Source organism: Chenopodium album, chromosome 27 (assembly GCF_948465745.1).
Source record: "Chenopodium album chromosome 27, dcCheAlbu1.1, whole genome shotgun sequence".
Lineage (NCBI taxonomy): Eukaryota > Viridiplantae > Streptophyta > Magnoliopsida > Caryophyllales > Amaranthaceae > Chenopodium > Chenopodium album.
Window position 1 is genome coordinate 9,076,628 of NC_137860.1, and position 16,629 is coordinate 9,093,256.

A 16,629-nucleotide genomic window follows, 5' to 3' on the forward strand; every position below is an offset into this window, starting at 1 on the left:
AAAAAATAGTTGGAAAATAAAGTAAAATCGTTAAAAAAAAAAAAAAAAAAAATCGTGAGTACCTATTACTTAGAAAATAAAGAAGCCTTAAAACAAGTAATTAACCATTTCATCCTATTCTCTTATTATTCGGGTCAATTCGGGTCGGGTTGATTGGGGTCAATCAATTCGGGTTAAAATTTGGTCGGGCCACTTCGGGTTTCGGGTCGTTTCGGGTCGGGTCAAGTTCGGGTTTCGGGTCAATTTCGGGTCAGGTCATTCGAGTCAGGTCACTTCGGGTCATCGGGTCATGTTCGGGTCAACTCCATTTCGGGTCGGGTTCAGGTCGGGTCGGGTTAGTTCGAGTTCGGGTCATTTTCGGGTCAATGATTTCGGGTCAACTTCAGGTTACGGGTCGGGTTATTCGGGTCGGGTCAATCGGGTCGGGTCAGGATTGCCAGGTCTACCTATTCCCCTCTTTTATTCCTCTAAGCAAACACCCCCCAAATTTCACGAATTTCCCCAATTCAGCCCCTTTTTGTAACCCTAGAACCCTAATTTCTCGATTTATTCTCCAATTCAGCCCCAATTTGTTGAATTTCCTTCCAATTATCGTAAGTTTTCCTTAAATCCATGTTTTGGTCTCTCTCAGATTAGTGAGATATCCATTGAAGCGCACTCAACGTTCTCCATTGAAGCGCAGTTGGCGTGAAGCTCTTTTATCCCCCATTGAAGCAACTTCTGAGGTAAGTTGTTTGTATTTGTTATCATCATATCAAATATCTCTAAAATTATGAGATTGATAATTGAATCAAATATCTCTATGCCCTATAATTATGAATCAAATTTGGTTGCTAATGTATTGCACAGCACTTATTAAAAAAGTTAAAAAACAGGAAAAGCCAGCATAGCAATTTTAATCCATAAAATTTGGGGAAAAGAAAAACTGAAAAAAACAGGGTAAAGTAGGGACGAATTAGTGAATTACTTTGCCAGTGTTACAATTTAGCATGCACCTTTGGCAGATTTTGATTAATGGTCTTGCAATGGATAGAATTTTCAGCAATTCAATGTAGAAGAGTTTTGAACATCTTCACTGAATGATCTGTGAGGGTACTCGATTAAAAGGGGTACTTTAGTAAATTACAACTTGATTTAACTATGGTTAATGACTCGATTAAAAGGGGTACTTTAGTAAATTACAACTTGATTTAACTATGGTTAATGATTTTAGTTCAATTTGGTCAGATTTACTTACATATAGCTATATTAGAGACTAATTAGAATACTAATGCTATTTAGGAGATTATTGAAAAAATTTGGCTACCATTGAGAATCCGCAATCGTATATAGCTACCACTGAGAATTACCCTGTTTGTTTTAATCTATCGAATATTAATTTCACAATCTAGTGTTAATTGATTAATTTAGTCGTCAATTTAGGGATCTTGATTGAATTATTGATTCTAATTAATTATGATTATTGTTTTGATTATATGTTTGTATTGTTCTTTAGATGGGTGATTGGTCTATGTTGCCCAAGGATATCCTTGGTATAATTGCATTGAAATTGGAAATAATTGAGGACTTGGTTTATTTCTCTGCGGTATGTCATTCATGGAATCATGCCTTCAATATGGTTAAACTCGAGTGGAGTCGTGCTAATAAACACACAACACCTTGGTTGTTACTAGGTGAGCCTACTAATAATAATAATGATGGTCATAGGAAAATCTTAAGTATTGGAAGAAATAATAAGTGTTATAAATTAAGTCTTCCGGAGACTTTTGGGGCGCTATGTTGGGGTTCTCCATATGGCTTTATCTTGATGCTACACCTTAACAAGAAGATCGAGTTATTTAATCCAATCACCAAAGCTCGACTAAATCTCCCATCCCTGCAAACGTTGCCAATCGATCCAGAAGATGAAATTTTTGATGATCAACTTTACTTTGATAAAGATTGGCAAAAATTGTGTGTACGCAAGTTCATTATCTTAAAAATGCCTCAAAGTGATGAGTTTCTTGTAATGGCAATCCATTGGAATCATGACAATTTAGCATTCGCTCGCCTTGGAGACCAAACATGGACACCAATACACACATCTTGCGGTAGATATTATCAAGTAATTGATGTGTGTTTTTGGGACGGAGTATTACTCATATTATATCAAGACGGAACACTTGCTTATTGTGATATTACAAAATCTGATTTTACGGCCAAGCTTTATTTATCGGTTCCTTGCGAGGTTTATAGAGATGTACTTTTGGGGATTGGAGAGATGTATATGGTGGCGATTGATGGTCATTTGCATGTAGTCTCTCGAATGAAGCAGGAAACAAGATCTGGCTGTAGTACCTATTTTACGTATGATATTCTAGTTCACAAGCTTGACGTTAAGAATAAATTGTGGGAAAAAGTTAACGGTTTGAGAGATGGTTCGTTTTTTGTCGGTAATAACACATCAATGTTTGTTAACATATCAAATGCTCAACGAAATTGTGTCTACTTTACCGATGATGAAATTGAATACTGGGATGAAATTGACAAATTTCGTGGACATGATATGGGTGTGTATGATATGACATCTAAATGTTTAAACAAATTTTACCAAGGTGACGATGCACTTTCCGAGAATACATCTCCTACATGGTTTATACCCATGTTTTAGATATTATTTGTTTTCCTTTTTCTTTGAACAATTTTGCTTACAGAGAAGCTTATCTAGTAATTTTAAATGTACTAAAGCTTTTTTTTTTTTTTTTTTTTTTTTTTTTTTTTTTTTTTTTTTTGTAAAATAAAGGGGATATGCTATTATCCTTATAGTAGTTTTTAATGGAACTTTGAGTTGATCTGAACTAAATTTCTAGTTGAATATTTATGATTTTTCTTAATAATGTCTCTCTCTCTCTATATATATATAGTCCTTTTTATTAGGCCAAGTTTAGTTTGGTTTATAATGTTATATGCTGCTTGTATTCTGATTGATTTTAATATGAATATTTATGATGTTTAATTTTATATATATATAAGGTATAATCCTTTTTTAACTTGGTTTATATTTTTTAAATTTATTTTCTTGCCCAAACTTTGTTTATAATCTGTATTATAATCTTTATTAAAATCTATATTGTTAATTTGAAATTAAAAATAAAAGTTGTTATTTGTGTTTTGGGGTTTTTTGTATTGTTTATTTTGAAGTTGTAATCTGAAATTTTCTGTAAAATTGTAATTGAAACTTGGATTTTGAAATATATTCTCTGTTTGCAATCCCTCATTTGTTGTAAACTCAGGTTCATCTCAACTAATATTGGCAAATGTCTATGTATGCTCTTTGTAGCTTGAAATTCTTTTCAACTGTATCTACATGTGGAGAAGAGTCTTGTTGGTATTTTTTTTTGGTTTTGGGTTTTCACACAGACAAAAAAAAAGCCATTGACACCTAGGTTAAAGGAAAGAAGAAAATGTTTAGCTCAAGCGTCTCGACTCTTAACCTTTAATTAATCTATGCAGGTGTACTTATGATATTGATCTATTACTTAAACTGAAAGAAATTGTATTTTTTGGGTTTGGATTATAATTCACCAAATCAAAATGCTAAATAAACTATGTGTATATATATGAATTTGAAGAAGTCGAGCCATACCTTCATTGCTTTCAGATCAGCGGCCTAATGTAAATGACCTTTTAACTGTAAGGGTAAGGTTATCATATGGTCAAGTATTCGATGACCTTTATAGCATTTATTTATTTATAAACCAGAGTAAAAAGAGTAAATGAGTTGGCATGTTAGGATGTGCAAGAGTAGGCTAGAAGGAGATAAAGAGAGGAATAAAACTATGATCGATCTCTTTTATTTTGAAATATAACAACAATCTTTGAATATTGTATAGCATTGTTTAAATACCAGGTATAAGTTGTTGGGACTTCCTGCAAGTGCAGCGGCAGGACAAGTAGTTGGAACTGTTGTTTGACTTGTTTTGCCTGTTTTGCCACCACATATATAGGAGCTGAGGAATTGCAGGTTCTGTGTGAAAGTGAGACAATCAATTTATATGAACTTTTAACAAGTTTAGAATGAGCATATAAAGGCAGCTGATTTGGGTCAAAAGTTGTCATTTTTGGGTCCAATCAGCTCTAACGTAGTGATATATAATACTAATAGTACCATTATACTCTTGTTAGAGTGAGCAATCAGGGCAGATGATTTGGGCCAAGAGTTGTCATTGTTTTTGCTCCCGTAATACATTTTTTCACTTACAGAATGAGAGGGAGTTAAAGCAGGAGAATTGAAAACAGTCCAATTGAGAATCTGCTAGAAGATCAAGGTTTAAGGAAACAGGTAGTGTGACACATACCGTTACTTAATTTAGATAAAGCAAAACCTCAACTGTGAAAATCACTATGTTTTCTTCTTGCCTTTGCAAGTGTAGAACTTGCCAGAATAGTAGAATATCTCAATGCTGAAAACTTGGCACTAAACTCAGAAATCAATCAGCTGGTGGAGAAGTTCAGAAACTCCGTCTTGTAAATGCTGCATTTACGGTATAATCAATTTACATCAACTCATCTTCACCCCTTAATCTTATCCTGCAATACTTCTCCCTGCACTAGGAACTTCTACGTGCATTATTTTTGACTGTTCTGCTGTAACTCTGTATAGTTCTAATAGATTTGCTTCAATAAGATTAGAATTTTTACTTGTTATATGGAGTAAAAGATCACTAATTTTGTTAATTTATTTGTTATACATTCTGTCATGAGAAATTCAGTATGCTCATTATTTTGTTAAATACAATGTAATATTTTCTCTCCCCCACCTTTCCTTATGATTTTGCAGAATTTATCAATGGATTAATATTTCTGAAGAGTCCCGTTTTCCACTACGGTGTTTAGAGTCTAAACCATTAATATCAATGGATTAGCATCTTTTTTCTTTCTTAGCTGCCCAATGTGTTTTTTGGGTGTGTGTATAGATATTGATTAAATAAAGTTGAATCTATCATATCTTTTTTTATTCATTTCTTGCTGGCTGTATCAGGAAGTGTTGGCAACTTTGAATGTGATTGTACTTTACTGATTACTTTCATAGTTTGGATTGTGCATTTTAGTGCATGGTAACATCAGATTGGCAAAGTCCGCTGCAATTCTTGTACAATGCGTGAAATATGAAGGGAGAATTGACCATAATCAAGTTTTTAATACTCTTCTAGTCTTTTGTGAGAAAAGTTATATTTATTTCTCTAATCTGGGTTGCTGATGATGTTTGAGGAACTTCTGTATTTCCTTGTTCTGCTGTAATATATGTTGACTTTTGCTGTTACATTTTAGTGCATGGTTACATCGGATTGGCAAAGTCTGCTGCAATTCTTGTACAATTCGTGAAATATGAGATATAATTGACCATTATCAAGTTTTTAATACTCTTCTAGTCTTTTTGTGAGAAAAAAAATTATATTTATTTCTCTTTTCTGGGTTGATAATGTTTGAGAAACTTCTGTATTTCTTTGTTCTGCTGTAATATATGTTGACTCTTGCTGTTATATGACATTTCATTCAACAATCTCTCAAGCTTTGCATGCATAGTTTCTTTTGCTCTAATATAGATTTGCAGAATTTGTCAACCTTGGTTTTTGGTGTATAAAGTTTATGGTCCATACTGCATAGTTTGTTGTTTAAGTACTCCACTTTCATAAACCAACATATAAATGTTGAAAACAATTTACTGGAAAACAATTCAGGTATCATGGTGTTTAATGAGTTGATGCTTTGTTTACCACAGATGCCTCTAAAACTGGTACTGCAAAAGAAGCAAGGCAAAACACAGTTCGTAAAGCAAGTTGGGCTCTCACAGATCAAGAAGCAAGACAAATTCTTGGAGTCCCTAAAATGCTGCTTGGGAAGAAATTGTCTGCATTTGGTACAAGACTACAAGGTAAAAATTTATGGTTTTGTGGATTCTCACAAAGTAGTGAAAGGGACCAGCTTCTTTACACAATTGCTATGCGAGATAAAGTTATATATTTGCCACCTACTATATTATGCTCATGTGATCTTCCAAACGAACTGAGCTACCTTTAAATAGTAAACAATTTTTTTTTTGAAGTGTAGATTAAGGTGAGAGTATCATATGTCAACACCTATAATAAAGAACTCAAACCCACAACAAGCACATTATTCAATCATAATAGGCATGCCTACTTTGCAAAGGTGGTTATTGCTGAACCAGTAGCCCAAATATTAGAGTTGCTATGGCTATTTCAGACTAGCACTCTGAAATATACCCAAATCCCTAGTGAAAGTAGTTTAGATGACGTCCTTGGCGGTGGAATTGGTGAGGATAGTGGGTTATCTTGATTTTGATAATTCCAACTAACATACCTTGATTTTGATATCTACATTTCACATTAGCTGCCTCTTATTGAATATTTAAAGTGAGAATTGATGGTAAGAGAGACAGTGGGAGATTTGGGAGTGAAAGAGCCAGGAAGTGTAGTTAGATGGATGTGAGGGACTTTGGGAAATGCACTTTCTCTAAGCTACAACAAATATACTTCTTTTGTTTTAAAAGCGTGTAACTATAGGATAATTCATTTATTCTTCTTCAGCAGTTAGCATTTTATATTTAATGAATCAAGCCTATGTTAGTTTTCTAAAACTAAGACAATAACCATTAGAGAGGACTAGAGGAGTGGGAGATGGAGTGAGCAAAGGGGAAAAGGTTAAGTGGGAAACAACTTTGTGAATTTTCCAAAATGGTTATACACTATGTAAAATGATGGCGTGGAGAGTCTGTAGTTAGAGAAAACTATTTGTGCTTTTTTCCCCCAATAACGTTAGGCTAGTATGGTAGAATTTTAATATTTTACCATGTCATCTATGTAAAGGCAAGCTCAATGGTAGTTTGGAAAATATATATGAGCTTTCAGTCTCATATAGTTGAACTAAAGGGGCTTATCTCTCTGACTACTGGAAGAAATGATATACACTTAAGATAAGTCATTTTTAAGTACATTGCTCATGGTATCTTTTTAAAGAGCTAACCTTTGCCCAAAATTCATATCGCAGGTTCTTGTCCTAAAAATGTTTTATGGGATATGGACAATCTTGTAAAGAATCTTTATATTCAGACGCCTACAGTCACTGTTTTAGCAATGGATGGAAAGAGACTTTGGTTGGATATTCAGAAGCTGGTTAGTCTGGGTTTTTATGCAAAATTCACATGTCAATCTATTCAAAAAAAAAAAAAAAAAAAAAATCACATGTCAATAGAAGTAAATATGTAGAAAAGTGGGATATAGGGGGATCATCTAAATTAAAATTTTCAAACAATAAATGATTTTTGATTATCTTCTCTTCCCCTTTTTCTTTTAGAAGGGAGGCCATAAAATAGTTATCTATTTCTTCTCTCACACTACTTTATACATCCATTTCAAGGCTCTGTTCTGTCTAACTTCTTTTGTCTGAATACATAATATCAAAACTTAAAATTTATGTTTCACTGTGTTTGAACTAATTTTGTCTAAACTTAATTTGAGGAATAAGAGAAGATGAGTTGAAACAAACAGACCCTAACTCTATTTTCATAGTGCCATCTATGTGGTGATCATTTGTCTGAAACATGGAAAGGAATCAAAGGATTGCTATCAAAACTTTCTTTTTATCTTTAGGGTATCAAAAATCTGTTCATGGAATCATGGCTATAAATTGAATCTTAGGAGTTTATAATTATGGTACTTTGATTTGAAAGTCCATAGCTGCAAACAATTGCAATGGTTTGAGTTATGCGTACTGGCTGCTTGCATTCATTCTTTGGTATCTTGAATGCTCTGGTATCAGTTGTAATAGTTTATTCATGTCTGTAGGGCTCAAATGGGAAAAACCATTTTTTATTGGTTACAAATCTTTCCCCATGTTATGGGATCAGAGTTCATCTCTGGCTAGAAAAGGGAAACTCTTCATCTGACTTGCCTCTTGGCAAAAGAATAGTGGAGGTAACATCAACAACGGCACAAATTCCATCAGGACCAGCACCAAGGCAGGTACTAATCTGATACTTCCCTGTTTTATCCTCAAAGTTATCTTGTTAATATACTGCAAGGCCTTAACTCTTTCCGTTTTCGTCAGATTTAAAAAGTTCTTGACAATTTTACTAATGCCTTTTTTGACAAACCCCTATTACCATGTTATCTCTCTTACTCCACAATATTTTCACCTTAACTCATTTAACTTAATCCACCTTTTTCTTACACCCACATACCTTTTTACTATGTCAATACCTTTTCTTTGATTGCTTTAATTTGTGTGCATACATTAACATAATAAAGAACATTCAGAATTGGAGGTAGTATATTTTTATGGTCAACGATTGACTTCAATCATTAAATTGTTTTATGCTGAGATTTCTTACTTTCAGTAATCATTGTGATTTTTATTGAAGTATGTGGAGGCAAATCATCCTTATATAATTCAAATTAGCATGTATATAAAAGATATAGTTCCCTTGTCGATAAATCGTCATTGTAATTTAAACATACTGACATCTCTGGATTTTTTAATGGCCATTACTATCAGATTGAACCAGGGAGTCAGACAGAATAGCCTCCTCCATCTGCTGTATTTTGGTTGAGGCCTGAAGCTATGCAGGGATTTAGATTCATAACAATTTCAGTTGCTCCTCGGCCGGTATTGTCTTAGACCTCATTAGACAAATCTTATCCTGTATTACCCAATCATGTCAACTTTACAACTGATCTGCTCAAACTTCTGTATGTAGACGGTATCTGGGAGACCTCCACCAGCAGCTTCAATGGCTGTTGGACAATTCTTCAACCCAGGGGAGGGAGTTAAGGAATTTTCTCGGTTCTCAATACTTCTGTCTGCCATTTTGTGTAATGTAAGCTTTCTCTTATTTTGCATTTGTCATGAATCTACATTCATTATTAATTTTAATATGCTAAATTACTGACTGTGCAGGAGATATTGTTCAAGGAGGATCATCCTATAGCTCTTAATCTTTCTTTAACCATCAGTTTAGGCCTGTTACCAGTCACGATTTCTCTTAAAACAAGTGGTTGTGGAATAAAAAATTCTGGATTTTCAGCTCAAGAGGATGATGATGTTGAAAACAGCCCTAAGTGCTCAATTTCTATTTGCTTGTGTGTAGTAGAATTTCATATGATATTATTAGATTTTAATTAGCTAATCTTAATCTGGAATCTTGATACATTATAGATTCCTTTTGTTTCCTGGTACCCACTATTGGAGATTTGCTAAAAATGTTTAAGCATAGCCTCTGGTTTTCTTTCCTAAACCTTAGTTTGGATTCCATGATGTAAGATGATATAGATAGTAACTTAGAGGATTCCTACTTCCTGGCTTCTTGGCTTGAATTTCATATACTCTAGTAAGACAACTTGATGATCACTGTATTCTCTTTTTAAAGCTGAGAAGAGTCAAAGACGCATTGTAATTGGGATGAAATAAGTTGACTTTTACAATTATGCTGAAGTTTCTCTTGTTCTTTGCTGAATCTGCTTTCACTATCCATGTAATAAAGACACTTTTTTCTGCTATAAAATGCTAAGCATTCTAAGGATTAATGAGCCTTTCCTGCAGATCTAATTATCTATATGTGTTTTGCTTCATTATCTTTTTTATTATTATTTCTTTTTAATTAGCTAGAATTTAACTGTGGTAAGATTCAGCTTCTTTAAGACTTAACAGAGTGGACGCTCAATTCGACATCATTGTTATTAGTTCTTTTAAGGTTGCAATTAATTATAAAAGTTCGTGTATATCTTGGGCTTGTATAGTGCTGAGTATTCCTAGTTCCTCTTTTTATACCCAAGTGCCTTTAATTGACAATTTATCAAGGGTGTAAACTTTCCAGTATTATACTACCTGTCTAGTTATCACATTGTAAGTATAAATTACATTATAATAGAAATAATTATTTGTGGATGGAAGGAGAATATATTTTAAAGGTGATATAGTGATATTTGTAGCTATCATTGCAAGAGCCTTGTAACAGTAAAAACAAATTCAACATATCTTTTCCGTGAAGTTAATTATTTCAGTATCTATTCATCTGGCCTTTTGACATTGTGTTTCACTCTCTTTTACATGGTTATTTAATTGCTTTGCATCAATTTGTTTTAATTTTTTAATTTATTTATTATTGCTTATTGCTATGTCATTAGGGCTTTGCAAGATGCGATGCTTTCCAGCTGTGGCCTTTGCTTGGGATAGGACATCTGGTCTTCATGTATACCCAAATCTGAATTCTGAAACAGTCATCGTAGACTCTGCACCAGCACTCTGGAATTCAGCCCAGGGATCAGACAAAACTACTGTCCTGTTACTGGTACTTCATTCTTTTCTTAACTAGTTATTGACTTATCATTGGTATATTCATAGTATCTACTCTTAGGGGCCGTTTGGTTCACGCAGGGTAAATGGAATGGAATGAACAATGGGAATGAAAGAGAATGGAATGAAAGAGAATGGAATGAAAAACCATTCCAATTGCTATGTTGTATGTTTACAAAAAAACAAAGAGAATCCAACCACCATTCTAAACACTACACCACCACCCCACCACCACCACTACAAACACAACACCTTCCCTTTTTTCACTTTTCCAGCCACCCCACCCCACCACCACCTTCGCCACCCCTCTCCCACCCATCGGTGCCCCTCTCTGGCCCCTTACCGCCCCCCTCTCTCCCCAAAAACCAATCTTCTTTCCTGAAAAACCATCCCCCACCAACGAAAAAACCCTAAAAACCCCTCCACCTCCACGGAAAATAGTCGGCCACCCCTCCCCTCATCCTCGAAACCCTCGGGCGAGGGTTTCGAGGGTGGGAGGAGGGGTGGCTGACTGTTTTTCGTGGGGGTGGAGGGGTTTTTAGGGTTTTTTTCATGAATTAATTTTTGGGGGATGGAGAGGAGGGGCGGCGAGGGGGAGGGGCGACAAGAGGTGGGGTGGCTCGGCTATGGGGTGGTTGTATGGTGGGGGAACAATTTCGGGAAGAGAAAGGGGGTTTATCAGTGGTGTCGGTGGGCCGGGGAGGGGCGTTGGGGGGCAGGGGAGAGGCGGCGGTGGGAAGGGGAGAGGCTGCGGTGGGATAGGGAGAGGTAGTGGTGGGCGGCTGGGTGGTGGAGGTAGGTTAGAAGGTTGTGGTGAAGTGGTGGGTAGGGAAAGGGAATGCAAAAGGGTAGGGGGGGGGGGGTGGGGAATCAATTTGGAATAAAAATGGGTAAACTCAAAAATAAATATTGGGAAAGGGAATGACAAAAACAGACAAGCAAACAATAACAAAGGGAATGATACCCTTTCCCTTTGATGATTAACCCCAACCAAATGGCCCCTTAGTATTTATTCAGTATGGAGTACATGACTACTCATTTATTACATTAACTTCCATTGGTTCTGGTCGATCCTCACTGTGCTTACAAAGCTAGCTTTTCTGTTTTTATCACTGCTGCTGCAAGCAGATTTCTGCTTCTATACTGCTCTAAGGTGATGAGCTTTGCTCTATGATCTAAGTATCAATATTGTTTGCCTCAAGTTTTGCTATGTGTCACTCACCAAAAGAGCATGTTCATTTAACTCTAGATCTGATTTTTGTAAAGAAATTTTAATAAATGTTCTATTGTTAGAAATTTGGTTTTTGTATCAAAGTCTGGTGTGGCAGCAAGGATTTGCTGATAAAATTTGTGTTTACAACTGGAAACTTACTCATACCTTGGCTCCATGGTGAACATTATCAGAAAATTGCAATTTGTTGATTGGTTTGAAAATCTATCTTATCTAAAGATCAACAATCCAACTCCCCCAACTTCTCTTATTGGTCACAGACTATCTATGTTTTATATGTTACAAGAACAAGCAACTTTTGATTATCTATTCTATCACTAATTCACAAAATCATTAGAGGGTAACTTATAGCAAAGGTTTCTTAAGTAATTCTATTCTACTATTCTAGTAGGTTTTTTTGTTTTGTTTTTTTGTTTTTTGTTTTTGTTTTTTTTTTTTTTTTTTTTTTTTTTAAATAACACACAAGAATTTTGATATTTCAATGCAGATATTAAATGTGGAGTTAATAGCTTTTTTTTTTTGACTAGGTCAAATCACCGATATGTAATATATGTGACTTTTGTAATTGAACATGGTTTCCTTACTGCCCGCTAAACATAATTGTGATCTGTGAATTAAGCCTGTATGGGATATTGGTTCACTGAACCTTATCAGCTGTTTGGTTCCATAATCTAGAGTAATATTATAGCATATGCCATATCACCTATTCTCAGTTGACATCATTCACTGTCTTCTGTGGCCTGCTGTGAGATCCCCCAATTTTTTTGATACAATCTAAATGATGAATGCCTGATTATAGTGCAACTCCAGTTTTTAAAAAATTAATTGTCAAACTTGTTCTTATAGGCAGATGTGCCTGTGTGGCTACATTTTAAGATTTGCTGAGCTTTGCTTTTTAATAATGTATCAAAGCTGCATGTTTAATTCAAAGCATAACAAAGATGCCTATTCAGTATTGGATTTGTTGATTTCCCAAATTCATATGATATGCGGTTGCTGTTGCAGATAGTTGGTCTTGCTATTGCCGTAGTCTTCTTTGCTCTTATGAGGCAAGCACATGCCTGGGAGCATGATTTGCCTATACCATCAATGTGAACTTCTGTTGGGAGTAATATGAAGCTATTTACCCCATTTGTCCTAGTGACTGTAGTGCCTCTGTTGACCCCTCTGGTGCTCTCTGTCCTTCAGTTTCATCCCATTCCATCAGTCTCAAGCTTCCTTGTTGTATCACTTGCCTGTTACATGTTTGCGAATGGCCTCATCATTATTCTGATTTTAGTCTCACAGTTGGTTTTCCATGTCAGTGCCGTTGCTCATGTACTCTTCAGGAAAAAGGTCAGTTTACTCAATTTTCCTCCTTCATACACTTGTTTTTGGATAAATAACAACTTGTTTATATGCCACAACTGCATTCTGCTTTGGCCTTGCTTTGGATAGTCCCTACTTCCCAATTATAAAATATATTGCTGGCTTGCTATTTTTTGTGCCTGACTAGTACTTTCCATGTCTCCAAACATGCAATGGCACTATGGCAGTTGTGCAGGCTGTGATTGATTGGAACTGATGCCAATTTTGCTTGAATGCCTCTTTACACTCTCTCTGCACTTGTTCTGTGCAAGTTCATGCATGAGGATTGAGAATTTCTAGAATTTACAATACGTCTCCGCAGAGTAAAATATTTCCTGATTTGTGATTTTGTGAAAGGTTTCTGATACATAATTAAATTAGTTATTCTCTAAATGAAGGTATAAATTTGTCAGAGACTGTGATTTACTGAACCATAGGGCTTGACAAACAGTACTTCCTCTGTTTTTGTTTCTACCTGCAACACTTTTCATATCACGCTTTCCAATACATTATTTTAATCACTAACATCTTTAATTACCACAATATGTAAATGTAATAAAGTTTAATAATCAGGTGAATCTAGCAATATCTCACATGACTATATTTTTCCTATATAAATCATCAAAGCTAGTCAAATTGGAGTATATGAATAGTGTATAGGTCAAAGTGTTGCAAGTAAAAAAAAATATTGAAGTATAGTGTTATAATTTTCTTTTCAAGCTTTGCAGTCTTTCATAATTTTGTATATGTACATAAGTTGGACAAATACTGAATGCTCAAATGCAGAAAATCGAAGCTCAGCATACCAATGTCTTTGTAAGAAAGAGAAAGATATTGAAATCTTAAAGCAGTCCTGATTATATGTGAAGACAGTAGAAAATAAAAAAATATGGGCTCTGTACAAACTTATACATTACTGGAATATACTTGAGTGCTAATTTTGTATTTCAATAAAATTAAAAAGGCTGAAATCTTGCGTGGTTTTTTTTCCTTTTGTAACTGCCTGTCATCCTACCTCTTTATACTACTGATGTAATGTTAATTTATCTTCGATCTGTATACTACTACTATCATTAATTCATTATTACTACTAAAGTATCACTATTTTGTCATGATTATAGTCTTCTTGCTCATTATGTGGCAGGTGGCAAGTATGGAAAGGCAACTTTTGTTTGGTCTATCTCCAAAAGTTTTTCAACCTTGTTTCCAGGATCATTTCATTTAAGGTAGTGACTTTGACACATACCAGTTGCTCTCCTGTTGGCATATAATCTTAAATACAACCTAAAAATCTTCTTGCCTTTTATTTACTTTCTCATCTACTAATAGAAAATGTTTGTCTTGCCTAATTTGCTGTGGACAGGTGGTGAGGCTTATTAGATATTATCCAGTACTCTTGATGGCTTTGGTAGCAACCATTTTAGTGTGCTTTGTTCATCCAGCATTGGGCTTATCAATACTGCTGATATCCCATTCTTTATGCTGCCATAGTGCAGGTAATCCTTGCAAGTTGAATATCAAGTCATTTTGGGAAAGATCTCCCTCTTTTTTAAATGCCAGTGTCTAACTAAATTTATCAGGGTCAGGACATCTTGAAACAAAATCTAATCATTGAATTAATAAAAACTACATTTATTGTTAATTTAATGGTCTATATGCTGGGAGATACCAAGTCGATGAGCTTAATATCATTTGAAATGTAGACCTGAATTTTATTTCTCAGTGAAGAATTTGTTTTCAACAGAATGATGGAAGTTGGTTACTTGGCTGACCTACTATGATTGAATTGTTATCCTTACCTTCTTGGCATTGTGGCATGCTTCTTCTGGCTCATCCCCTGTCCCGTCTTTGGGCTTGTCATGCATATACAAAAAGTGAATTTTTCATTTTTTTTTTTTTTTTTTGGTGACAGCTATTTGACAGCATCCTATCGCAGAGGAACACAAAAAAAACGAATTACATAACTCTAAAGATAAAGACTATGATCGGTCAGAACAGTATTCTTCTTAGCAAAGCTGTCGGTCGAAACGTGGTTTGCCTTTAGAAGAGAATCATAACATTCCTGGTGGACCCCTTTACAGTTATGATAATATACAGTTAGAAATCTTCCACCACAGACATGGGATGCTAATTTTGCATTTTCTTGCAATGCTAATGTTTGCTCCTTCCCTAGTGGCCTGGTTACAGGTATGAATGCCAATGACTTGTTCTTTGAATTTTTTTGGTAATTGTTGATACTTATTATATGTTCACCACATAAAATACCCAATTGGATTATGTTTTAGCACCGTGTATGAGTGGATATGAACACTATCAATCTTGAGTCATAAATAGTGGGAAGGCTGTCAGATCTTGTATAACTTTCTTTGAACATAAGGAATAGGTTTAGGGTATATGCCCTTACCTACCAGATATCCTTGGATTATGGCTGTGTTTTCCGTTAACAAATTAAAAGATAGTTTTAGATAAGTTCAATTGAGATTAAAAAAACTTCAGCAAAAATACCCTCACTAGTTGAGGAAATTTTAAGGAAATTTTAGACTTCAGATAAGTTTAAGTTAAGGCTTCGTAAAAGTTTAGGAAAGTTCACCTCTCAGTCCCAGTGATGTCTAAGTCTACTTTACTCCCAATGATTTCATCATGTATCAATTTTAGTACACTTTGCTCAAAAATAAGCTTTAATTTTTTTTTGGTGTTTTAAAAAATAAGCTTTAATGTGAGAACTCTTGTAAACCTTACCTTGGCACGTCTTAATATTGGGCATTGCTTTTGTTTGCAGAGATTAAGAATGGGTCAGAGCTTTCCTTGGTTTCTAGATTCAGTTCTTTGCATTGGCTTCATCCTTAATGGTGTTTGTGACTCAAATCCTGAACTTAATTTCTTCATTTACCCCATCCCTGGTGTACGTGGGCTTGAAGTAAAATTGAGCTTTGCCTACCTGCTTGCTGGGTATTTTTCATTCTTGTCAGGCCTGGCATTGGCTCCTTATAGAGTGTTATATGCCTAGAGTGTTATATGCCATGGCAACTATTGGAGCACTTTCATTTGTGTTTAGAATGATCCGAAGGAGGAACAGAGAGAAGGGAGAGGCAATTTTTAGTAGTCGGAAGCACTCTCATCACCAATAGTGTGTCTTTTACAGTAAATTTTTTGTAGGTAGGTCCTGTATGCTGTACTAATTATTTGTTGATTGCCTTCTGAAGGTATTAGGTATTGTAAACCCTAGCTTCTTGCCCTCAGTTTTGCAATTTTATAACCATATTCACGATGTTGTGGAAAAATGTAGATTGAACTCTGATATAGGACAAATAGATTTAATGTAAACTCAATAGTCAACATCCCTTTAGGAGATTACAGAGTTAGGGCCTGTTCTCATTGACTGAGCTGGGCTGGGCTGGGCCTTATTATTTCTTCGCTTTTGTATTTCCCATGTAGCTTTACACACAAATACAATTTCTTGAATGGATTTTTTCATCTTGTTTTCAGTATTTCCTATATATTTGCACTCCCACTTTGACATCCTCTTGTATATAAAAAAAATAAAAAATCATTACATAATCTCAACAATACTGGTCCTACTGGTAAGCTGAACACCATCTCTGTGTTCGTCCTCCGTTTTGATTGGCAAAGTTCATAGTTGAAACAAAGAAGAGAAACTGTTAACGAAAAATGACAGTTCTATCTTTCATACTGTAAGCAGC

At 35.0% G+C, this 16,629-nt stretch overlaps 1 protein-coding gene across 7 annotated transcripts; it reads left to right on the plus strand.

The window, feature by feature from the left end:
* Positions 1 to 451: 451 nt before the first annotated feature.
* On the plus strand, positions 452 to 16,413 carry LOC145619162 (F-box protein At2g17036-like). 7 transcript variants are annotated; one of them, XM_081673787.1, is made up of 15 exons: positions 452 to 725; positions 4,243 to 4,321; positions 4,413 to 4,524; positions 5,762 to 5,914; positions 7,048 to 7,172; positions 7,845 to 8,021; positions 8,554 to 8,664; positions 8,756 to 8,875; positions 8,956 to 9,137; positions 10,182 to 10,345; positions 12,587 to 12,916; positions 14,073 to 14,154; positions 14,292 to 14,424; positions 14,841 to 15,115; positions 15,708 to 16,413. In XM_081673787.1, the coding sequence occupies exons 7-10, from the start codon at positions 8,620 to 8,622 to the stop codon at positions 10,228 to 10,230; spliced, it is 396 nt and encodes a 131-aa protein (XP_081529913.1). In that variant the 5' UTR covers positions 452 to 725; positions 4,243 to 4,321; positions 4,413 to 4,524; positions 5,762 to 5,914; positions 7,048 to 7,172; positions 7,845 to 8,021; positions 8,554 to 8,619; the 3' UTR covers positions 10,231 to 10,345; positions 12,587 to 12,916; positions 14,073 to 14,154; positions 14,292 to 14,424; positions 14,841 to 15,115; positions 15,708 to 16,413. The 7 variants fall into 7 exon arrangements, with proteins under 7 accessions (XP_081529913.1, XP_081529915.1, XP_081529916.1 ...); XM_081673789.1 differs by having other exon boundaries at positions 8,956 to 10,345; XM_081673790.1 differs by lacking the exon at positions 8,956 to 9,137.
* The last annotated feature ends 216 nt before the right edge of the window (positions 16,414 to 16,629 follow it).

Bases quoted from the DNA above. Each gene is read 5' to 3' on its own strand.
- LOC145619162 (XM_081673786.1), top strand. From the start codon at position 1,496: ATGGGTGATTGGTCTATGTTGCCCAAGGATATCCTTGGTATAATTGCA.